General features: G+C 40.5%; 1 protein-coding gene and 1 long non-coding RNA gene across 14 annotated transcripts in view; one reads left to right on the forward strand and one right to left on the reverse strand.

Moving 5' to 3' along the window:
* LOC139757224 (uncharacterized) overlaps window positions 1-26,526 on the forward strand; it is a 321,083-nt gene that overhangs the window by 259,969 nt on the left and 34,588 nt on the right. For 7 of the 13 annotated variants that reach the window (XM_071677655.1, XM_071677734.1, XM_071677890.1 and 4 more), the window contains 2 exons: window positions 1,110-1,823; window positions 24,650-25,247. In XM_071677655.1, the coding sequence (XP_071533756.1) occupies window positions 1,110-1,823; window positions 24,650-25,247 (1,312 nt within the window). The remainder of the gene's footprint in view (window positions 1-1,109; window positions 1,824-24,649; window positions 25,248-26,526) is intronic. The other 6 variants (XM_071678035.1, XM_071678382.1, XM_071678127.1 and 3 more) reach the window with 2 other exon arrangements.
* The window catches only part of LOC139757896 (uncharacterized), a 175,941-nt gene that overhangs the window by 77,538 nt on the left and 71,877 nt on the right, over window positions 1-26,526 (reverse strand). The window lies entirely within an intron of this gene.

Consider the following 26,526-nt stretch of genomic DNA (forward strand, 5'->3'; position numbering starts at 1 on the left):
TCACACCACATATTGTCCTCAAACATCTCATTTCCAGCACATCCACCCTCCTCTGCACAACTCTATCTATAGCCCACGCCTCGCAACCTTATAACATTGTTGGAACCACTATTCCTTCAAACATACCCATTTTTGCTTCCCGAGATAATGCTCTTGACTTCCACACATTCTTCAATGCTCCCAGAACTTTCGCCCCCTCCCCCACCCGATGATTCACTTCTGCTTCCATGGTTCCATCCGCTGCGAAATCCACTCCCAGATATCTAAAACACTTCACTTCTTCAAGTTTTTCTCCACTGAAACTTACCTCCCAATTAACTTGTCCCTCAACCCTACTGTACCTAATAACCTTGCTCTTATTCACATTTACTCTCAGCTTTCTTCTTTCACACACTTTACCAAACTCAGTCACCAGCTTCTGCAGTTTACCTATTGATACTTGTAGTGGCATTCCACATATTGTTTTCCGACATTATAGCTTAAAGTATTCCATAAAGTAAACAGTATACATGGAGATATTAAGGAAACCTATACAAGATATGTGCCCTGTGTTGTGAAATGACTGAAGCTGTGTTACTCTTACAAGATATTAGATATTGATGATGAAAACCATTAGTAATCATATCTCTGTATAAGTGAGAAATGGATAGTGTGAATGAAGAGTCCTCTGTTGACACAATGCTAGGTAGTTACTTACCTCTTGGCCCTGTAAATGGGATGATGCAGTTGGAAGGTGGTGATACGTACCATGATAACTATTATGATTATTTTTTACCTGAATAAGACAAAATGGTAATGAATGTTCTTGGACTTTATTATATATTATGTGTTGCTTTTATGTAGGCATGTGTGAATCATCTCATGGATTAGAAACGGTTGCAGTTTGTATCGAGGTTACTGTGACTATTTATCTTATCTTTGTCAAAAGAAAAATCATGTATCTAGACGAAGTACAGTCTTTGATATAATATCCTTAGTTTGAGATCAGTGATATATTACATAATCATAGCTTTCATCTTTTTTATTTTCTATTAAAGTAGCAAATGTTTCCCATCTCAGATTTTTTCAGAATTTTAGATTTACAGTAGAAAATTTTATTTTTTTTGCAGTTAATGGAAGAATTCAAGCTTGCACACAAGAAAATGTTCCTTGCAAAAGACAGTGCGAGTGAAGATCCTAAAGAAAAAAATGAGACTAAGATACAGAATCACCCTAAACTCACAAGACTGCCTCCCTCTCAAGTAGAATTTAACTCCAAAATTATAAGCAACAGCAGCATTAGACAGAACCTTGATTCAGTCTCCAATAAAACTAAGGCTATATCCTCCAACTTGAGCAGTGGTCTAACCTCATCACCCAGCAACGACATCAAATCAAGAATTACCATAATAGAGGCAAGCAGAAGCAACAGTTGTAACAACAATCAAAAACTCAACATCATATCTTCTAGTAACAAAAATATTTGTTCATTACCATTACCAGTAGAGAGACATGTACCCATGCCTACTCTGTATCCCCCTCCACCTCCACCCCCACCACCTCCACCTCCACCCCCGCCTCCACCACCTCTCATAGGTTCTGTCTCACAAAAAATCCACACTTCATCCAACACATCACTACTTAGTCACAGCAAAACTGTATATATACCACATACTTTCGTTGGATCCTCTTTAAGCCCTGTCCACAATCTTTCTCGGCCACAGTCTGTGGCCAATACCAATTCCTGCCCTCTCAGCACTGTCTCTAGGTCCCATTCATCAGCATCAGGAGCCCTGCCCCTCCTGCCCCCCATGCCCAGGATGTTCACCTTGCTTCCTCCTGCTGTGAGTTATGATTTGTTTTTTATATTAAGAGTAAAAGAAGTTTATGAATATCATACTTTTCATGTACTGAACTTCTTAAGTGATATTTGATTTGAGTTTCAGATGTAATTTTTTCATTTATATACCTATTACAGTAATTCTAAGCAACTGTTTTCTATGTTTGCATATTTCTTTAATGCTGTAAAAGATGTTTTATGTACAAACATTATTTACAAGAGCATGACTGCCAATTTCTACACCAAGGATACTCTAAACTGATGGTCCTCTAAAGTAGAGACCTCCAGCCACAATGTGTGGACTTAGATGTCATTATCAATGAATCCTTGTCATTTCAGTTAACTTTATTATCTTTTACAGTCAGCTGTGATTCACTGATTTACTTATTTCTTTTTTATATACTGTTCTCTTCCTTGTCAGGGATAGCCTTGTGAGCATTAAGTATGAGTATCCAGTACTCACATAACAAGATTAGATGAGCCCATCTGGTTTTCTCAAAGAGCTGTGCCCTCCTTGTATTTAAGGAGAAGCATGTTTGCTGTGAATGCCTCACTAGTCCACAGCCTTATGATCGTATTCTGTCATTCTTAGTAACGGAAGTTATACATGCATTCACTAAGTGTTTTTCTTTGTTTTGTGACAACATATGGATTCCTTGAATCTGCATCCACTTTTCACCTTGCTGTGCTTTTATGATTATTATTAGTATTATTATTTTGCTTTTTCGCTGTCTCCCGCGTTAGCGAGGTAGCACAAGGAAACAGACAAAAGAATGGCCCAACCCACCCACTTACACATGTATATACATACACATCCACACACGCATATATACATACCTATACATCTCAATGTATACATATATATACACACACAGACATATACATATATACACATGTACATAATTCATACTGTCTGCCTTTATTCATTCCAATCGCCACCTCGCCACACATGGAATAACAACCCCCTTCCCCCTCATGTGTGCGAGGTAGCGCTAGGAAAAGTTAAGGCCCCATTCGTTCACACTCAGTCTCTAGCTGTCATGTAATAATGCACCGAAACCATAGCTCCCTTTCCACATCCAGGCCCCACAGAACTTCCCATGATTTACCCCAGATGCTTCACATGCCCTGGTTCAATCCATTGACAGCACGTTGACCCCGGTGTACCACATCGTTCCAATTCACTCTATTCCTTGCATGCCCTTCACCCTCCTGCATGTTCAGGGCCCGATCACTCAAAATCTTTTTCTTTCCATCTTTCCACCTCCAATTTGGTCTCCTACTTCTCCTTGTTCCCTCCACCTCTGACACATATATCCTCTTGGTCAATCTTTCCTTACTCATTCTCTCCATGTGACCAAACCATTTCAAAACACCCTCTTCTACTCTCTCAACCACACTCTTTTTATTACCACACATCTCTCTTACCCTATTATTACTTACTCGATCAAACCACCTCACACCACATATTGTCCTCAGACATCTCATTTCCAGCACGTCCACCCTCCTCCACACAACTCTATCCATAGCCCATGCCTCGCAACCATACAACATTGTTGGAACCACTTTTCCTTCAAACATACCCATTTTTGCTTTCCAAGATAATGTTCTCGACTTCCAAACATTCTTCAAGGCCCCCAGAATTTTCGCCCTCTCCCCCACCCTATGATTCACTTCTGCTTCCATGGTTCCATCTGCTGCCAAATCCACTCCCAGATATCTAAAACACCTCACTTCCTCCAGTTTTTCTCCATTCAAACTTACCTCCCAATTGACTTGACCCTCAACCCTACTGTACCTAATAACCTTGATCTTATTCACATTTACTCTCAACTTTCTTCTTTCACACACTTTACCAAACTCAATCACCAGCTTCTGCAGTTTCTCACATGAATCAGCCACCAGCGCTGTATCATCAGTGAACAACAACTGACTCACTTCCCAAGCTCTCTCATCCACAACAGAGTGCATACTTGCCCCTCTTTCCAAAACTCTTGCATTCACCTCCCTAACAACCCCATCCATAAACAAATTATACAACCATGGTGACATCACACACCCCGTGCCGCAAACCTACATTGACTGAGAACCACTCACTTTCCTCTCTTCCTACGCGTACACATGCCTTACATCCTCGATAAAAACTTTTCACTGCTTCTAACAACTTGCCTCCCATACCATATATTCTTAATACCTTCCGCAGAGCGCCTCTATCAACTCTATCATATGCCTTCTCCAGATCCATAAATGCTACATACAAATCCATTTGCTTTTCTAAGTATTTCTCACATACATTCTTCAAAGCAAACAACTGATCCACACATCCTCTACCACTTCTGAAACCACACTGCTCTTCCCTAATCTGATGCTCTGTACATGCCTTCACCCTGTCAATCAGTACCCTCCCATATAATTTCCCAGGAATACTCAACAAACTTATACCTCACCATGAATCATACATACAATGAATAACCTTACCAACCAGTCAACAAAACAATCACCCCCTTTTTTAATAAATTCCACTGCAATTCCATCCAAACCCGCTGCCTTGCCAGCTTTCATCTTCCGTAAAGCTTTTACTACCTCTTCTCTGTTTACCAAATCATTTTCCCTAACCCTTTCACTTTGCACACCACCTCGACCAAAACACCCTTTATCTGCCACTCTATCATCAAACACATTCAACAAACCTTCAAAATACTCACTCCATCTCCTCACATCACCACTACTTGTTATCACCTCCCAATTAGCCCCCTTCACTGAAGTTCCCATTTGTTCCCTTGTCTTATGCACTTAATTTACCTCCTTCCAAAACATCAATTTATTCTCCCTAAGATTTAATGATACTCTCTCACTTCAACTCTCATTTGCCCTCTTTTTCACCTCTTGCACCTTTCTCTTGACCTCCTGCCTCTTTCTTTTATACATCCCACTCATTTGCATTATTTCCCTGCAAAAATCGTCCAAATGCCTCTCTCTTCTCTTTCACTAATAATCTTACTTCTTCATCTCACTGCTCACTACCCTTTCTAATCTGCCCACCTCCCACACTTCTCATGCCACAAGCATCCCTTGCGCAAGCCATCACTGTTTCCCTAAATGCATCCCATTCCTCCCCCACTCTCCTTACTTCCTTTGTTCTCACCTTTTTCCATTCTGTATTCAGTTTCTCCTGGTACTTCCTCACACAAGTCTCCTTCCCAAGCTCACTTACTCTCACCACTCTCTTCACCCCAACATTCTCTCTTCTTTTCTGAAAACCTTTACAAATCTTCACCTTCGCCTCCACAAGATAATGATCAGACATCCCTCCAGTTGCACCTCTCAGCACATTAACATCCAAAAGTCTCTCTTCCGCACGCCTATCAATTAACACGTAATCCAATAATGCTCTCTGGCCATCTCTCCTACTTACATACATATACTTATGTATATCTCTCTTTTTAAACCAGGAATTCCCAATCACCAGTCCTTTTTGAGCACATAAATCTACAAGCTCTTCACCATTTCCATTTACAACACTGAACACCCCATGCATACCAATTATTCCCTCAACTGCCACATTACTCACCTTTGCATTCAAATCACCAATCACTATAACCTGGTCTCGTTCATCAAAACTGCAAACACACTCATTCAGCTGCTCCCAAAACACTTGCTTCTCATGATCTTTCTTCTCATGCCCAGGTGCATATGCACCAATAATCACCCATCTCTCTCCATTAACTTTCAGTTTTACCCATATCAATCTAAAGTTTACTTTCTTACACTCTGTCACATACTCCCACCACTCCTGGTTCAGGAGTAGTGCTACTCCTTCCCTTGCTCTTGCCCTCTCACTAACCCCTGACTTTACTCCCAAGACATTCCCAAACACTCTTCCCCTTTACCCTTGAGCTTCGTTTCACTCAGAGGCAAAACATCCAGGTTCCTTTCCTCAAACATACTACCTATCTCTCCTTTCTTCTCATCTTGGTTACATCCGCACACATTTAGACACCCCAATCTGAGCCTTCGAGGAGGATGAGCACTCCCCGCATGACTTCTTCTGTTTCCCCTTTTAGAAAGTTAAAATACAAGGAGGGGAGGGTTTCTAGTCCCCCACTCCCATCCCCTTTAGTCGCCTTCTACGACACGTGAGGAATGTGTGGGAAGTATTCTTTCTCCCCTATATTATTTTAGCAGTGATTTAATTATAAAAGTAAATATGTAAGTAAATAGTTACTGCGAGGCTCATACACCACCAGATACAAGTATGGCTTTTGTTTTGATGTTCTTTAATGTTCTTTCCTTTCATTTTCATTTTTATAATTGTTTTGTGGCACTTTTGCTGTGGTTTGAGTATACGTTTATTTACTCTAAGGCATTTACACCAACAGCAATAAATTCAGCTTTTTATTTGATGTTCATATGTTTTCTCCCAGTGATTATGTATTTGCATATGAAATTCTTTTTCTTGGATTCTAGTTTTAGCAAGGATGAGTAATAGACTCCAGCAGAGCTATGAAATTTATGCTAGGTTAGCATTTGTTTTATGGCCATGAAGATGATAGTGGTAGTCCTATTCCCTCCTGGAGCTCCCTCAAGGGGCTGGCCATGGCAATAGAATGTAAATAGCTAGTGAACACCAGTTCCGCTTCTTAGCCATAAGTGCCTCACCCTTTAGAGGCCACTAGCAGAGGGCAACTCTAGTGATGTGTTTGCAGAGGTTCCTATCCAATGTTCCCACTGACTATATCTACCCAATGCTCCAGCTCATTAGTGTTACCTACTACTACCTAATGTTTCTATTAATGCTCATGGCTAAATGTTCCTGCATACCACTTCTATCTATTGCTCATACCGTTTTGCCAAAGGCAGGGCTAGTGCATAGTGTTCACTGCAGGAAAATCTAGTTACAAAGAATGAGTTTAGTGTTGTCAAGTGTTATGTATGGCAAGGGAGATCGTGTGTTTGTGGACAGAATGCTAGTAGTCCACATATGGGTGGGGTAGAAAAAAAAGACAGCTACTTGGGTCAGAGGAATGCAACTTGACAACCACCAAAGTGTTGGCTTACTACATAACCATCACTTGCCCTCCTGGTACCCAGGCAGGTAGTAATGGTAATATACCATCCTGGTTGTTGGCTGCCTACCAACCTTTTGAAATTCATGCATACTCATGAGTCTTATGAATTGTTTTATAATTTTATTCCCATTGTCTAACATACTTTTTTAGGGTTTACCTTGAGAATGTCCTTTCTTGCCAAAATTCATGTCTCACCCTCCTTTACTCCTTAAGACTGACTCACTCCTATATGAGGTTAATGGGATTTTAACTGAGATCTGGTCCTCACCTGACCAGTTTTATGTGCGGAGATGAAGACACTGCTCTCTTCCCTAGAATTAGGCTTTGATATGATATTTCTAGGTTCTTTTTTTTTTTATTTTCTTGGTTATTTTTTCTTAACCTTCCTTAAAATCTCATGCTTTGTTGGTTTTCAGTGTTAAGACCATATTAGTATCATCATAGATTATGTGTAATTACATGGGTAATTACATGGGGGATGCTGACTACACCAGGGAGGACCTGCATCTTTGGCATGGAGTCTATGACCCTTACTTTAAATCTGAGCAAGATCACAAGCCATTACATGGTTAGGCTTCAATGATCAGATCTTTAACAAAAACAATGCCAGAATTTTCAGTATATCTGACTTAGAGTTTATTCCCTAGTTAAGCAAGTAAACAGTGTTTGACAAGCTCACTAACAGGTCAACAGGTAGAAGACCAAATGAATGAATGGATCACAGCTTAATGAATGAACTAGAGTTCAGAGGATCTAATACTCACTCCCCCATTCAGAGAAAAAGGGTATAAAAGACAGTGAGTGATGGAGCCCACAACCTTACACTTGCATTATCCTGCAACCTTCCACTAGTTTAGGGATTAATTGAACCACATTTCCCATTTAATTCTCAATCGAAAAACGTAGTTACCAGGTAGAGGTCTCATGAAGATGATGATTCTTCTTGAAGTCCTCAAAGTTGAGTCTAAACCATGTTCATACCCCACACCTCAGAATTTGCATTGAGATTTTGAGTTTCACCACTTCTCCTCTGATGTTTTTTGCCATCAAAAACTGAAATTGCTAATTTGGTCTTCTTTTGCATCATGAAATACCCATATAGTTTCTGCATGTAGCATTAAGATTTCTTGAAAATATGATTAAATTAACATCATGCCATTAATGAGAAAGTTGTAGAAAATGTGAATAGAAAAGGAAAGTTTCTGTAAATGTATCTTTATTTCTCTATGGCTGAAAAGGAAGAGGAAAATATAATGAAATGTTGTAATTTAAATGAGCAGGTTCTCTTGGTTATGAAAGTAGAGACAAGTTTTTCAAATGGCCTACAAAGACAGTCGAATCCAAGAAACCATGAACTTGTTGATAATTTCTTATTCATAAGGAGGAACTTAACCCCTTTACTGTGAAATTCTTAAGAAATTACCCTCACCCAGTGCACACACAAAGAAAGAAAAAAAAATTTCCACAGAGAATATGCCTGTATCACATATTATTGAGAAAATGCTCAGAAGGGCAGCTTATTTTCCTTTGTTTTGGTGTGGGAGATTGTTTAGTGGATGGGGAAGGCATGGGTTGGTGGCTTGAACATTCCTTGTCTATCTATGATAATCTTGTCTTTTCAGTGTGATTTCATTCTACATGCTCTTTTGATTTTGTCCAAGCATATTACACTATACTTACATGTCAGTTACATAGGTTTTTCATACTCGTTCACCATTTTTTCATTCATTCACATTCATTTTCTAGCTGTTACTTGTTGTGGACTGTTACCACAGCCCCCTGCCCACAACCAGGCCCCACAGAAACTTTTCGTGGTATCCCCTGGTTGCTTCATATGCTCTGGTTTAGTCCACTGACAGCTTGTCATTCCCTGTATACCACATCACTCCAATTCACTCTATCTTGTGCTCCCCTTTCACCCTCCTGCACGTTCAGGTCCCAAGTATCTAAAATCTTTTTCATTTCATCCTTCCATCTCCAATGGTGTCTTCCCCTTCTCATTCCTTTTACTTATTACATGTATCACTCATTCTCTGCATATGTCCAAACCAATTTAGCACACCCTACTCAGCTCTGTCTGCCATACTCTTCTTATAACCACACTTCTATCTTATCCTGTTATTCCTTACTCAGTCATCCCTCCTCACAGCACATATTTTTCTCAAACATTTAATTTCCAACACATCTACCCTCCTCCATACATTATCATCTATAGCCCATGCCTTGCATTCGAACAACATCGATGGGACTACTATGCCTTCAAATATACATATTTATATACAAGGACCTCAGGAATACTGTAACAAATATGCCAAAACCTAGTTTTGAGATGATTGCATGTACACTTTCCAGTTGTTGTAACTCCATAACCATCCATGCAATTTTAATGAACCAGGTCTCAAAAAATGCAGATTTTCTTTTGGTATATGTCCATAATGCAAACTGAAAAATATGCATTACACCAGTTTTTCTGTGGGGGCATTATACTCCACACCTCACAACTTGTAATATAGGAACATTTAGGATCAGAATAAGTGCAGAAATGGAGAGTATAACAGTCAGTAGCCCAGAACTATAATAATGCATATGTTGATGATGCTGGTGGGATGAGAGGGGTGTAGTAATAGTTCAGCAAGTCATTGTCAGAGTCCACCTCCTTGACAACTGCTGTTATGTCATCTTGCCCCAGAAGGATGACCTTGAAGTACTATCAGTATATTGCTGGACAACACTGCTCTATTTCCTTTGTGCAGAAATCTTCTCCAGTGCTAATATGATGGGCTTGTCATACTTGACAAGGAGGGGTTACTGTTGACAGGTTGAAGGTGGTGACATCTTAGTTGCATGATCATCCTTTCTGCTGTTTCACTTGGCTTAGGGAAGGTAACTCATAATGCCAACATCAAAAAAAATGGTCCCTTGTTAACTTCACAGTAGGGGCATGTCGTCCTGGAGTTCTGGATGTGGCTGGTGTACAGATCGTTAGTATAGACTTCCTGCAGATGGTATTTTTCAATGTGACAAAAGTTTCAGTCACAGGGGAGGTATGAGGGGCCTGGCATCATAAATGTACAGTTGCTGTTGATGAAGCACATGGCATGGATGTACCTAAGGAGGGTGAAGACCAAGTTTAGGTTCATATCCTGACTCACACTGTAGTTACTAAAGCTTGTCCACCTCTTAGGGCACCTTTACTCCAGTGTTGTTGACAATCCAGTGTCGTTGACAAGAAAGTTGGCTATCTTGTTGGGTCTCCTTTTGGCTATTGTCTCACCCCACAGATACATCAAGGCCCTCTGTCTTGCTGTTGTGGCAGCCCAAGTTGTGGCACCACAACTTCCTGTTTTAGTCCAGACACCAGAAAAGATCTTTTGGGAGTGAGCATTGCTTGCAGCAGGTCAATGGCAATGGCAGCTAGGGATTCATTGCCATTGCCCTTATTCTCCCTGATTGTTGACTTTACCACCTGGTATCGGTCTCATGCAGTGCTTTTGCCATCTTTAGTTGGCTGATATGTGTCCTGTCCTTCTCAGGATCCAGTGAGTATATTTTATACTTAGTCTTGACACAAAAGTTATGCATGCCAGCCACTAGTGGTGAAAATCTAAGGTTAATTAAATTCACTACTAAATACCTCACGATAGTAATTACTGGAAACTGGCTTGTAATCACTGTTATTATTCCTGATCTAATCACAATACAAAACATGAGGAACATTAAAGTTGAAGCTAGTCGCTACTTATTTTCTAATGGGACTTTTTGCCCAAGTATAGTGACTTGACACAGCTGAAATACTTTTAACATGCTCAACCAGACCCCACAGACCTTTCTGTGGTTTCCTCCAGTTGCTTCATGTTTTCAGTCCATTGACATCACATCAATCCTTGTATACCACATCACTCCAGATCTCCTACCTCATGCATACTTTTCACCCTTCTGCATGTTCAGTCCCCAAGCACTCAAAACCTTAATCACTCCAACTTTCTATCTCCAATTAAGTCTCTCTCTATTCCTTGTCCTCTCCATTTTTGACCCATATGACATATTTGTCAACTTCTCCCCACTCATCCTCTCCATATTTCCAAACCGTTTCAGCTTTTACTCTTCAGCTATGTCAACCATACTCTTATTTTGCCACACCTCTGTCTTATCCAATCATTTCTTATTCAGTCTACACTCCTCAAACCACATACTGTCCTTAGACATTTTATTTCCAACACATTCACCTTCTTCCCTACATACTTATGTATAGCCCATGCCTCACATCATACAACACCATCGGGACTACTATACCTTCAGACATAACATTTTCATCATCCCACATAGTGATGTCCCTTTCTACACAGTGCTCAGTGCTCCAGAGTTCTTCACCCCCTCGTGCACCCTTTAACTCCTCAGCTTTCTTAGTTTCCCTTACAGCCTTGTTTACTCCCAGGTATCTAAAACATTTCCCTTCCTGTACATTTTTCCATTCAAACACACATTGACTAACCTGTCTCTTTGCACATTTACTTTCAACTTTCTCCTTTTACATGCTTTCCCAAACTCAAAAATCAGTTTCTGCTGTTTTTACTTGAAATTGCCACCAGCACCTTTTCATCAGCAAGCAATAATGGACTCCCAGGCACCTCCACCACTAACAGACTGCATACCTGCTCCTTTCTCCAAGACCTTGTACTTACCTCCCTCACCACACCATCCATAAACAGGTTAAACAGCCCTACCACTGACTCTGCTTCACTAGGAACCACTTATGCTCCTCTTAACCTCTTAACTAATCTCGAAATAAGCACCTCACTGCTTCTAATAGTTTTCTTGCATACCACTTATTTGTAATACCTTCCACAAAGCATCTCTATCGACCCTATCATATGTGTTCCCCAGATCCATAGATGGAACACACAAATCCTTCTGTTTCTTTACTTATTTCTCACACATTTTTCAAAGTAAACACCTGATCCACATATCCTCTACCACTCTTGGAGCCACATTGTTCCTCGTTCCTCTCCAGTCAGTTACTCAATGCATGATATTCCTTTTCAATCTCTACTCTTCCATACAACTTAACCGGTACACTCAACAAACTTGTACCTCACTATTGTAGACACTCATCTTTGCTCCTCTTGCTTTTATGCAGTGGCACTATACATTCATTCTTCCAATCCTAAGGTATCTCTTCATGATCCATACATACACTGAAAATCCTAACTAACCACTCAACAACACAGTCATTCTCTTTCTTGGGAAATTTAATGATGGTACCATCAACTCCAGCCGCCTTTTCACATTTCATGTTACACAAGGATTTCACCATCTCTTTTCAGCAAATTTCTTGTTATGAATCGCTCATTTCACGTACCTCCCCAACCTAAACACCTTACATCTGCCACTCTGTTATCAAACACATTCAACAACCCTTAGAATTACCCAATCCATCTGCTTTTTATCTCATTTCTGCTTTTTACCTCTCACCCATTAGTCTCCTTTACTGATATTCCCATTTGATCTCACTTTTTTTTCACATTATTAACCCCTTTCTCAAACATTTTCTTACTCTTAGGTTTGCTGATATTTATCCACCTCATCTCTCATTTGCCCCCTCCCCCCCCTTTTTTTGGTCCTTGGAACTTCCTCTTGACCTCCTACTGCTTTCTTTAGTGCATCCCCCAATTATTCACACTCCTTCCCAATAAGTAATGTCTATACACCTCTCTTTTCTCTTTCATTAACAACTTCACTTTGCCTACCTTATGCATGCCACTTACTTCTCTTGCACATGCCATTATTGCTTCCCAAAATACCACCTATTTATCACTCCCCTTGTTTTGTGCACTCTCACCTTTTGCCATTCTACTCTCAGTTTCTCTTGGTATGTCTTCACACAAGCCTCTTTTTCAAGATCACTCACTTTCACCACCATCCTCTCGTCCATATTTCCTCTTTTCTGAAAACCTCCAAAAATCTTTACCTTTGCCTCGACCAGGTAATAACCACATCCCACCAGATGTCCCTCTCAACATATTCATGTCCAAGAGCCTCTCTTTTGCTTACCTATTAGTTTATAAGTTACCCAGTAATGCCCACATATCGTTCCTACTCCATGTTTGCTTATGTGTGTCTCTTTTTAAACCAGGCATTTTCCAATCACCTGCACTTTTCAGCACAGAAATACAGAAATACTCAAGCTGTTCATCATTTCCATTCACAACACTGAATATCTCATTCCCCTGAGTTATTCCATCAACTGCCACATTACCCACTTTTTCCTTCAAGTCACCCACTGCTATTACCTGATTTCTTGCATCAAAACTGCTGATTCTTACACTCAGCTGCTTCCACAACATTCACCTCTCTTAATCATTTTTACCCACATCAATCTGGAACTCATTTCATACATTCACGGATTCATATTCATGAGCTTTGTTTTACTCAAAGCTAGAACATCCAGATTCCTTTCCTCAAAAACACTGCTTATCTCTAATTTCCTCTCATTTTTATTACATCCAAACACATTTAGACCCACCAGCCTGAGCCTTCAAGGAAGATGAACTCTCCTTGGTTAACTCCTTCAGCTTCACCTTTTAGAAATTGATATCTAGAAGGGAAATGTTTCCAGCCCCCTGCTCCTACTCTCTTAGTCCCCTTCTATGACATACAGGGAATACATTGAAAATACTAATTCTTCCCTATCCCAAGGTTAAAGGGAAGGAATTAGCATATTTTCATTGATTTTCTCATTTACGAGTAAATTGAACAATACATTAAACCCATGATTAAAGGACTGATAGGAGGAAGGGGTGTCCATTAATGCCGAAAGTCTGTTGGATTGAATGTAACTTATTTCTGTGCCACATTTAAGTTCACATACTTTCTTTAATTCTTCTTTAGTATGATAGTTGGGTGGCAGGCACCCAGCAGTGTGGAAATTCTTGCCAGACAATTGGAGGCAGGAGTCAGACTGAGACAGAGGTGATGCCACCCCTCTTCTGTGAGTAGAGTCGGAACCTATGAGGGAAAATCCCAAGTTATCGCATGGCTGCTCACCTTCTTCAGTAGATGGATACACCCAAGGAAATTGCCTCAGGTGGGGAAACCTATCCAGGCAAGGGGGGAGATGGAAGCTTTATGCAAAAAATGGGGAAATCTTGGCCCGCATCTCCTGAGGCCACTTTCCCCAGTCCAGTGGATGTGCCAAAACAGCAGTAAAGGCAGCCAAATGGATGTTAAGGGACAGCACAGGTGTTGGAGGTAGCCTTCACAACAGCAAAGTGACTCAAGCTATGCTTCAGTATCTCAGCACCACCCAAAAAGAGGGGGGATAAGTCACCCGCACAGCTGTCAGCAGGAAGACAGTTGCGAGATGGTGTCCTTGCACCCAGGCAACATTATCCAATAAACCAGCTGTGGAAAACTGCTCTCTGAAACAGGGAGCAGGCCATAGCAGAGTGCCATGCTTATGTGCAGGGCAATCTGGCAGGTGACACCACAACACTGTCCCAGCTGTCCGTGGGCGTCCCTCTCTGTGTGCAGGACATCGCTTCAAAGGTGTGGGACAGGTCAGGCATGGTTGTGAAGGTGAAGCTGCATAGACAATAATCAGTAGAGTGGCCACCTGTCTTTGTGAAACCAATGTTACCGATGCCCCTGGGATTTGCTGATCCCCACAATGTCCATGGTCACTGGGAGTACCCACCAGCAGTGGCTTCATCCCAGTTGTGGCAACACCCAGCCTCAGTTGGTGGCACCCTCACCATGTGAGACACCGCCCCACACACTTGCAAGATTATGTTTGTTCTACTTGCATGTAAAGGAAGTGCATTGTTCCTGAGGAGTGATTTGTGTGTATATTTGCCTTATACCTTGTTGAATTTTGATTTCATTCTCTTTTTTTTTGTTATTATTTTTATTTATTTTATTTTCCTTTGTTGCTGTCTCCTGCATTAGCAAGGTAGCGCAAGGAAACAGACGAAAGAATGGCCCAACCCACCCACATCCACATGTATATACATACGTGTCCACACACGCACATGTACATACCTATACATCTTAATGTGTACATATATATACACACACAGATATATACATATATACACACATACATAATTCATACTGTCTGCCCTTATTCATTCCAATCGCCACCCCGCCTCGCATGAAATAACAACCCCCTCCCCCCTCATGTGCACGAGGTATCGCTAGGAAAAGACGACAAAGGCCACATTTGATCACACTCAGTCTCTAGCTGTCATGTAATAATGCACCGAAACCACAGCTCCCTTTCCACATCCAGGCCCACACAACTTTCCATGGTTTACCCCAAACGCTTCACATGCCCTGGTTCAATCCATTGACAGCACGTCCACCCCGGTATACCACATCATTCCAATTCACTCTATTCCTTGCACGCCTTTCACCCTCCTGCATGTTCAGGTCCCGATCACTCAAAATCTTTTTCACTCCATCTTTCCACCTCCAATTTAGTCTCCCACTTCTCCTCGTTCCCTCCACCTCTGACACATATATCCTCTTTGTCAATCTTTCCTCACTCATTCTCTTCATGTGACCAAACCATTTCAAAACACCCTCTTCTGCTCTCTCAACCACACTCTTTTTATTACCACAAATCTCTCTAACCCTATTATCACTTACTCGATCAAATCACCTCACACTACATATTGTCCTCAAACATCTCACTTCCAGCACATCCACCATCCTCCACACAACTCTATCCATAGCCCATGCCTCGCAACTATATAACATTGTTGGAATCACTATTCCTTCAAACATACCCATTTTTGCTTTCCGAGATAATTTTCACGACTTCCACACATTCTTCAAAGCTCCAAGAACTTTCACCCCCCTCCCCCACCCTATGATTCACTTTCACTTCCATGGTTCCATCCGCTGCCAAATCCACTCCCAGATATCTAAAACACTTTACTTCCTCCAGTTTTTCTCCATTCAAACTTACCTCCCAGTTCACTTGTCTCTCAACCCTACTGTACCTAATAACCTTGCTCTTATTCACATTTACTCTCAGCTTTCTTCTTTCACACACTTTACCAAACTCAGTCACCAGCTTCTGCAGTTTCTCACATGAATCAGCCACCAGCGCTGTTCCATCAGCAAACAACAACTGACTCACTTCCCATGCAACAGACTGCATACTTACCCCTCTTTGCAAAACTCTTGCATTCACCTCCCTAACAACCCCATCCATAAACAAATTAAACAGCCATGGAGACATCACACACCCCTGCCTCAAAGAAACATTCACTGAGAACCAATCACTTTCCTCTCTTCCTACACGTACATGTGCCTTACATCCTCGATAAAAACTTTTCACTGTTTCTAACAACTTGCCTGCCACACCATATATTCTTGATACCTTCCACAGAGCATCTCTATCAACTCTATCATATGCCTTCTCTAGATCCATAAATGCTACATACAAATCCATTTGCTTTTCTAAGTACTTCTCACATACATTCTTCAAAGCAAACACCTGATCCATACATCCTCTACCACTTCTGAAACCACACTTCTCTTCCCCAATCTGATGCTCTCTGTGCATGCCTTCACCCTCTCAATCAGTACCCTCCCATATAATTTCCCAGGAATACTCAACAAACTTATACCTCTGTAATTTGAGCACTCACTTTTATCCCCTTTGCCTTTGTACAATGGCACTATGCAAGCATTCCGCCAATCCTCAGGCACCTTACCATGAGACATACATTAAATAACCTTACCAACCAGTCAACAATACAATAATTCCACTGCAATACCATCCAAACCTGCTGCCTTGCCGGCTTTCATCTTCCGCAAAGCTTTTACTACCTCTTCTCTGTTTACCAAATCATTTTCCCTAACCCTCTCACTTTGCACACCACCTCAACCAAAACACCCTATATCTGCCAATCTATCATCAAACACATTCAACAAACCTTCAAAATACTCACTCCATCTCTTTCTCACATCACCACTACTTGTTATCACCTCCTCATTAGCCCCCTTCACTGAAGTTCCCATTTGTTCCCTTCTCTTACGCACTTTATTTACCTCCTTCCAAAACATCTTTTTATTCCCCCTAAAATTTAATGATACTCTCTCACCCCAACTCTCATTTGCCCTCTTTTTTACCTCTTGCACCTTTCTCTTGACCTCCTGCCTCTTTCTTTCATACATCTCCCAGTCATTTGCAGTATTTCCTTGCAAAAATCATCCAAATGCCTCTCTCTTCTCTTTCACTAATAATCTTACTTCTTCATCCCACCACTCACTACCCTTTCTAATCAACCCATCTCCCACACTTCTCATGCCACAAGCATCTTTTACGCAAGCCATCACTGCTTCCCTAAATACATCCCGTTCCTCTCCCACTCCCCTTATGTCCTTTGTTCTCACCTTTTTCCATTTTGTACTGTCTCTCCTGGTATTTCCTCACACAAGTCTCCTTCCCAAGCTCACTTACTCTCACCACTCTCTTCACTCCAACATTCTCTCTTCTTTTCTGAAAACCTCTACAAATCTTCACTTTCACCTCCACAAGATAATGATCAGACACCCCTCCAGTTGCACCTCTCAGCATATCAACATCCAACAATCTCTCTTTGGCACACCTATCATTTAACACGTAATCCAATAACACTCTCTGGCCATCTCTCCTACTTACATACGTATACTTATGTATATCTCTCTTTTTAAGCCAGGTATTCCCAATCACCAGTCCTTTTTCAGCACATAAATCTACAAGCTCTTCACCATTTCCATTTACAACACTGAACACCCCATGTACACCAATTATTCCCTCAACTGCCACATTACTCACCTTTGCATTCAAATCACCCATCACTATAACCCAGTCTCGTGCATCAAAACTACTAACACGCTCAGTCAGCTGCTCCCAAAACACTTGCCTCTCATGATCTTTCTTCTCATGCCCAGGTGCATATGCACCAATAATCACCCATCTCTCTCCATCCACTTTCAGTTTTACCCATATCAATCTAGAGTTAATTTCTTACACTCTATCATACTCCCACCACTCCTGTTTCAGGAGTAGTGCTACTCCTTCCCTTACTCTTGTCCTCTCACTAACCCCTGACTTTACTCCCAAGACATTCCCAAACCACTCTTCCCCTTTACCCTTTAGCTTCGTTTCACCCAGAGGCAAAACATCCAGGTTCCTTTCCTCAAACATACTACCTATCTCTCCTTTTTTCTCATCTTGGTTACATCCACACACATTCAGACACCCCAATCTGAGCCTTCAAGGAGGATGAGCACTCCCCGCATGACTCCTTCTTCTGTTTCCCCTTTTAGAAAGTTAAAATACAAGGAGGAGAGGGTTTCCAGCCCCCTGCTCCCATCCCGTTTAGTCACCTTCTACGATACGTGAGGAATGCGTAGGAAGTATTCTTTCTTTCTTTCATGCTTATAGTTTTGTTTTTGTTGTAATAAGATTATCACATTTAGTTAACAAAATCCCGTGAGAGGTGTAGGGTTTAGTGTGTAGTATGATGGTTAGGCAGTTGGAGGCAGGAATCAAACTGAGATAGAGGTAATGACAACCCTCTCCTTTGAAAGGATACTTCTTTATGATAAAGTGAGGATGGCCCACTTGTTATCATTGCACCTCTTACAATCACTTGATGCCACTTTGAATTGTAAGGATTGCAGAATTATTTGATGAGTAAAGTCACAATTATGAAATAACTGAAACACGATTCAACCTGACCACACAATAGATTTAGGCAGACTGAGGCCAAAACAAAGCAAGTCTTCACCATGCTACCAAAAACAAGTATGATCCGAAACGCACATGGTGTGACATTTGAGGTTTTTTCATTTTCTAAGTTATCATTTATTAATGTGCTGTATCATTATTTTAACATTAAATCTGAAATCTGTCATATCATGGCCATTAAATCAAGGGTTTATTGTATAAGATTTTTCCCTTTTAACAATAGCAATATAATAATTAAACTATAGGATATAGATAAGCAACACATTAATGGCATCAGTAGACAACACTTTGCATGATTCATTGTGATATTTATTTATTTATTATACTTTGTCGCTGTCTCCCGCGTTAGCGAGATAGCGCAAGGAAACAGACGGAAATATGGCTCAACCCACCCACATACACATTTATATACATACAAGTCCACACACAGCACATATATATACCTATACATCTCAACATATACATATGTATACACACACAGACATATACATATATACACATGTACATAATTCATACTGTCTTCCCTTATTCATTCCTGTCGCCACCCCACCACGCATGAAATGACAACCCCCTCCCCCCACATGTGCGTGAGGTAGCGCTAGGAAAAGACAACAAAGGCCACATTCGGTCACACACAGTCATGTATAATGCACTGAAACCACAGCTCCCTTTCCACATCCAGACCCCACAAAACTTTCCATGGTTTACCCCAGATGCTTCACATGCCCTGGTTCAACCCATTGACATCACGTCAACCCAAGTATACCACATTGTTCCAATTCACTCTATTCCTTGCATGCCTTTCACCCTCCTGCATGTTCAGACCCCGATCACTCAAAATCTTTTTCACTTCATCTTTCCACCTCCAATTTGGTCTCCCACCTCTCCTCGTTCAATCCACCCCTGACACATATATCCTCTTGGTCAAGCTTTCCTCACTCATTCTCTCCATGTGACCAAACCATTTCAAAACACCCTCCTCTGCTCTCTCAACCACACTCTTTTTATTTCCACACATCTCTCTTACCCTTTCATTACTTACTCGATCAAACCACCTCACACCACATATTGTCCTCAAACATCTCATTTCCAGCACATCCAAGTCCTCCACACAACTCTGTCTACAGCCCACACCTCGCAACCATATAACATTGTTGGAACCACTATTCCTTCAAACATACCCATTTTTGCTTTCCAAGATAACTCTCTCAACTTCCACACATTCTTCAAGGCTCCCAGAACTTGCGCCCCCTCCCCCACCCTATGATTCACTTACACTTCAATAGTTCCATTCACTGCCAAATCCACTCCCAAATATTTAAAACACTTCACTTCCTCCAGTTTTTCTCCATTCAAACTTACCTCCCTGTTGACTTGTCCCTCAACCCTACTGTACCTAATAACCTTGCTCTTATTCACATTTACTCTCAGCTTTCTTCTTTCACACACTTTACCAAACTCCGTCACCAGCTTCTGCAGTTTCTCACCCGAATCAGCCACCAGCGCTGTATCATCAGCAGACAACTGACTTGCTTCCCAAGCTCTCTCATCCACAGCAGACTGCATACTTGCCCCTCTCTCCAAAACTCGCATTCACCTCCCTAACAACCCCATCCATAAACAAGTTAAACAACCATGGAGACATCACGCACCCCTGCCGCAAACCAACATTCACTGAGAACCAATCACTTTCCTGTCTTCCTACACATACACATGCCTACGTGAAAAAAAATTTCTACTGCATATTAGCATCTCAATCTTGTCCATATTTCATTTATTACTTGCTTGTCTTTAGTACTGTAATAAGCTTTTGCTCATTATTATCACTTTCAGACAAGCATAAAACAAATTTGTACTTCTTTTGAAAAGTGTAATGCCATGTTGTTTATCAAATTTCATAATTTTAGTCTTGTGAGTAAGTAATGTGGCAGTTGAGGATAAAATTGGTGTACATGGGGTATTCAGTGTTGCGAATGGAAATGGTGAAGAGCTTGTGGATTTGTGTGCTGAAAAAAGACTGGTTGCTAGGAATACTTGGTTTAAAAAGAGAGATATACACAAGAATATTTATGTGAGTAGGAGAGATGGTCAAAGGGCATTATTAGATTATGTGTTGATTGAGAGACTTCTAGATGTTAATGTGCTGAGAGGGGCAGCTGGAGGGATGTCTGATCACTATCTTGTGGAGGCAAAGGTGAAAATTTGTAGAGGTTTTCAAATAAAAGAGAGAATGTTGGGGAGAAGAGAGTGGTGAGAGTAAGTGAGCTCGGAAAGGAGAAAGTACCAAGGGAGATTGAGTGAAGAATGGCAAAAGGTGAGAGCAAATGATGTGAAGGGAGTGGGTAATGAATGGGATGTATTTAGGGAAGCAGTGATGGCCTGTGCAAGAGATGCAATGTGGCATGAGAAAGGTGGGAGGTGGGTAGATTAGAAAGAGTAGTGAGTGGTGGGGTGAAGAAGTAAAGTTGTTGGTGAAAGAGAAGAGAGAGGCCTTTGGACAATACTTGCAAGGAAGGAGTGCAGATGACTGGTAGATGTATAAGAGAAAGCGGAACGAGGTTGAAAGGAAGGTGCAAGAGTTGAAAAAGGGGGCAAATGAGAGTTTGGGTGAGAGAGTATCATTACACTTTAGGGAGAATAAAAAATGTTTTGGAAGGAGGTAATTAATGTGCTAAGACAAGAGAATGGGAACATTGGTGAAAGGGTCAAGTGGGGAAGTGATAACAGGTAGTGATGAAGTGAGTAGGAGATGAAATGAGCATTTTGAAGGTTTATGAATGTGTTTGATGAGAGTGGCAGATGTAGGGTGCTTTGGTTAGGGTGGTGTGCGAAGTGAGAGAGTCTGGGAGAGTGGTTTGGTGAAGAGAGAAGAGATGATGAAAGTCTTGTGAAGGATGAAATGTGGCAAGGTGGCAGGTTTGTATGGTATTCCAGTTAAATTCATTTTGAAAGGGGGTGACTGTGGTGTTTATTGGTTGGTAAGATGCAGGGTGCTTTGGTCAGCATGGTGTGCGAAGTGAGAGAGTCAGGGAGAGTGGTTTGGTGAAGAGAGAAGAGGTGGTGAAAGCCTTGTGAAGGATGAAATCTGGCAAGGCAGCAGGTTTGGATGGTATTTCAGTTAGATTTGTTAAGAAAGGGGGTGACTGTGTTGTTGATTGGTTGGTAAGGATATTCAATGTACGTATGTATGGATCATAGTAAAGTGCCTGATTGGCAGAATGCATGTATAGTGCCATTGCACAAAGTCAAAGGGGATAAAGGTGAGTGTTCAAACTATGGAGGCATAATTTTGTTGAGTATTCCTGGAAAATTGTATGGAATGGTATTGATTGAGAGGATGAAGGCATGTACAGATCATCAGATTGTGGAACACCAGTGTGCTTTCAGAAGTGGTAGATGATGTGTGGGTCATATGTTTGCTTTGAAGAATGTTTGTGAGAAATACTTAGAGAAACACATGGATTTGTATGTGGCATTTATGGATCTGGAAAAGGCATATGACAGAGTGGATAGAGATGCTTTGTGGAAGGTCTTAAGAGTTCACAGTGTGAGAGGTAAGCTGCTAGAAGCAGCGAGAACTTTTTATCAAGGAAGCAAGGCGTGTGCACAAGTAGGAAGAGAGGAGAGTGATTGGTTCCCAGTGAAATTTAGTCTGCAGCAGGGGTGTTTGATGTCCTCATGGTTGTTTGATTTGTTTATGGATGGGATGGTTAGGGAGGTAAATGTATGAGTTTTGGAGAGAGGGGCAAGTATGCAGTCTGTTAGGGATGAGGGAGCATGGCAAGTGAGTCAGTTGTTTGGCATTGATACAGCAGTGGTAGCTGTTTCTAGTGTGAAACTGCAGAACTTGGTGACTGAGTTTGGAAAAGTATGTGAAAGGAGAAAGTTGAGAATAAATGTGAATAAGAGTAAGATTATTAGGTTCAGCAGAGTTGAGGGACAAGTTAATTGTGATGTGAGTTTGACTGGAGAAAAACTGGAGGAAGTGAAGTGCTTTAGATGTCTTGGAGTGGACTTAGCAGTGAATGGAACCATGGAAGTGGAAATGAGTCATAGGGTGGGGGAGGGGGCAAAGGTTCTTGGAGTGATGAAGAATGTGTGGAAAGAGAGAATGTTATCTCGGAGAGTGAAAATTGGTATGTTTGAGGGAATAGTAGTTCCAACAATATTATATGGTTGCAAGGCATGGGCTATAGACAGTGTTGTGTGGAGGGGGGTGGATGTGTTGGAAATGAAACGTTTAAGGACAGTATCTGGTGTGTGGTGGTTTGATCAAGTAAGCAATGAAAGGGTAAGAGAGATGCATGGAAATAAAAAGAGTGTGATTGAGGGAGCAGAAGGTGTGTTGAAATGGTTTAGAAATATGGAGAGAATGAACAAGGAAAGGTTGACAAAGAGGATATATGTGTCAGAGATAGAGAGAACAAGAAGTGGGAGACCAAATTGGAGGTGGAAGGATGGAGTGAATAAGGTTTTGAGTGATCAGGGCCTGAACATGCCAGAGGGTGAGATGGGTGCAAGAAGAGAATTAATTGGAATGATGTGGTATACTGAGGTCAATGTGCTGTCAGTGAACTGAACCAGATCATGTGAAATGTGTGGGGTGAACCATGGAAAGGTCTGTGGAGCCTGGATGTGGATGGCGAGTTGTCATTTCAGTGCATTACATATGGCAGCTAGAGACTGAATGTGAACGAATTTGGCCTTTTTTGTCTGTTTTCCTGGTGCTACCTTGCTGATGCGGGGGGTGGCAATGTTGTTTCCTGTGGGGTGAGATGGCGCCAGGAATAGATGAAGACATGCATGGGTATAGATGTATATGGCATTGTATAATATGTATATGTGTATATGTTGATATGAGTGGATGGGTCTGTTTCCTGGTACTGCCTCACTAACACGGGAAACGGCAACCAAGTATGATAATAAAAAATGGTAATAAGTAAAAACTAGAAATTTATTCTAATATTTCAAGCAATACTGATGTAGTAATCAAACAATATGAGTAATTAAACTTTGTAAATAAGCACATTATGTTAAAGGCATAGATAAAGTATGCCTCCCATGATTCACTAATACACACAGACAAATATATTTCTGACATTTGTAAGTGTGTACATGTTTTATTTATTTCTCCTTTATACTTACTTACTGGTTTAACAACCTTTCATTGAATTCTTTATGACTTTTAGGCAAGTGTAAAGTAAATGTCAACATTTATTGATATGTAAGTGTATCATTGTTCATCAGATTTTGAAAATGGATCATGATTTGCAAATTATTAAGGGTGTGAAAATGTTGGTCACAAAAAGTTTATTGTGAACCATCAAAACTACAAATAGTGAACATGTGAATAGCAAAAGGTACCTTTACTTTCATTTACTGTGCTCACAGGATGAATTTCATCAGAGAAATTAGATTTTGAAGAATGAAATGTATTTTCTCTCTGCAAGTGGGGAGCCTTAAAATGAATCTTCAGGTTTACACCCAGCTGACTTGCCCTTGTTCTTTCTTGTTTACTTTTCCTTCCTTTTTTTCATGGATAGGAGTTCAGAATTGCACTTTCCAGTGTTCAGAGTACCCAGGGACCCTTATTATGAAAATGAGACATATGCAGTTGGAGATGCTCACTGTACAATGACTCATCACAAATCTAAAGAAGGGCTGAAAGCCTTTAGTGTGTGGGGGCAATGAGGCATTTTTACCCCTAGTAAGGAAGTCAGGACCTTCATTTATTATGCTCACAGGTCTATCCCATACAGAAAATGTTTTTCATTCTTCATAACTCCGTTATGTATGAGTGAAAAAGAATTTCCCCAGAATTTTGATTTTAAGTACTTAAAACTGAAGCCACTGCTTCATCATAGGATTCTGACTAAAATTATATGGAAAGCATTTCATGGTAATGTTTAGATATAGTTGTTAGAAAGATCTAATACTAATGAATTCATCTCTAAAATCTTATGCATGTTCATTTGTGTCAAAAAGATCATCAAGTAATTAAGCTGTGTTTTGTAGCAGAGGAATGAGCAGTCAGGAGGCAACAACACCTCAAGTTCATCATCATCATCATCATCTGCACCTACAAAATCTCCAGTACGTCCCACTGTAGGAAAAGTGACAGTGATCGAGGAATTTAACCATGGAGAGAAGACATCACCTTCATTACGGTCATCTAATGCATATGTTGAACCAATGCGAACAACATCAGGGAAGCCTCTTGTTTCTATTAGTGCATACCCATCACCAAACCACAGACCAACACCTGTGAAAATGGACTTCCTTCCCACAAGTAGTAATAATAATGAAATGAATGGAAATAATGTAGTTGATGGTTCATCAAGGGCATGCCTACAAAAAGAACTTGTATCAACTCTATCCCGCTCAAATTTGCGTCAACGTTATGTACCTCAGCAGCTTCCTCCAGACCCTCCATCAGCTTCATCTAGTAGCAGCTCTCTCAGTTCCTCAAATGCTGAATTGTCTTCTAATGCCATCAAGCCAGCCACATTCAACACTACAACAGTTCAAAACAATGCGACCAGTCCTAAAGCATCATTATCCACCAAGTACCGTGGTATAGGTCAGGAAGCTCCTGTCACTATTATTATGAAAGGTAAGTAGTAAGTAATGAGTTGAGAAGGGTAAATGGGTCTTTGTGTAAAGTCAGTCATTAATGTCTCTAAAAAGATATACAGTATTGTCCTAGTTGATGAATTGCTGAGAAAATTTATCTGATCATGTCTTTGTGATTAAGTACTTAGCTCTGCTTTTTTTAATTCTATATATTTTCATAGTGCTAATGATATTTAGACTTTGTAAGGTCAATCTATTCTGCATTATTAGCATTCTACAATAATGGGTTTTAGTAAGGATTAGTAAAATTAATTAGAGATTAATATAATTTCTTTCCCCAAACATGGGAGAAATTTTTCTTCTTGTTGAGAAAGCCTGTCTAGAATACATAATACAACATTGCTCTCTCTAGTCTGCCACTTCTCCATCGAACTTTACTATACCCCATGTTCAAAGCAGGATGGCAGAAGCAGAATCTTATTTTGTCATTTTGGTTAATTACCATCTCCACCCTTTCATTTCTATAAAACCAACACTTACACTTGACACTTGCACAGAAAAATATTTCAAACTCATCTGGCTGTCATGTAAGTGATGTAATCAATGCTTCATTTTAATGATGGATGATAACATGCAAAGAGATCAAGGGTTTCCATCACCAGGTAATACACAAGGAGTAACAAAAGTAGGAAAATTGATTGCTGTAAGAAATGGTTGGCAATTTCAGATTATTAGATGGGGTATATTTCCTGCCTGGTAGGCTCCTCTATTTCAAATTTTGATTTCTTTTCAAAATATTTTACTGTATTAACTCACTTTACACTTTGAGATAACATTTTTTAAATATTTAGGGTAGTTTTCAGTAAATATTACTTATGAATTTCATGGGTATATAGAAATACAGAAAAATGAGAAAAAATAAGTTGCATAACTTAAAAAAGGAAATTGTTGCTGCTCATATAAGGAAACTGATAAGAAGAATGGATTACTTCATAGAAATCTCTTTTATGCAAGAACTAATGAGACCCCTCCCATGCACCTGGCACCTCCTCCTCTAGTCATCTTGACAATGTTTGATTTTGATGACTGTATCATGGCCACTTTCAAGATGGCATTCACTTTAAATTCCTGTCACAGAGGGCTTCAGCATAGTTTTGACATGATGTTCATCATTGAGAAGATATTTTCATACATGTTTACAAAAAAGATAACAATATCAGTGTAAAGGATTCTGTTGATATAATGTTTCTCCCAAGTGATAGTAAATTTCATAAATTTCAAGTGCAGAAAACAAATGCTTTTGCATAATGTGATGCTAA

This window comes from Panulirus ornatus, chromosome 1 (genome assembly GCF_036320965.1).
Source record: "Panulirus ornatus isolate Po-2019 chromosome 1, ASM3632096v1, whole genome shotgun sequence".
Lineage (NCBI taxonomy): Eukaryota > Metazoa > Arthropoda > Malacostraca > Decapoda > Palinuridae > Panulirus > Panulirus ornatus.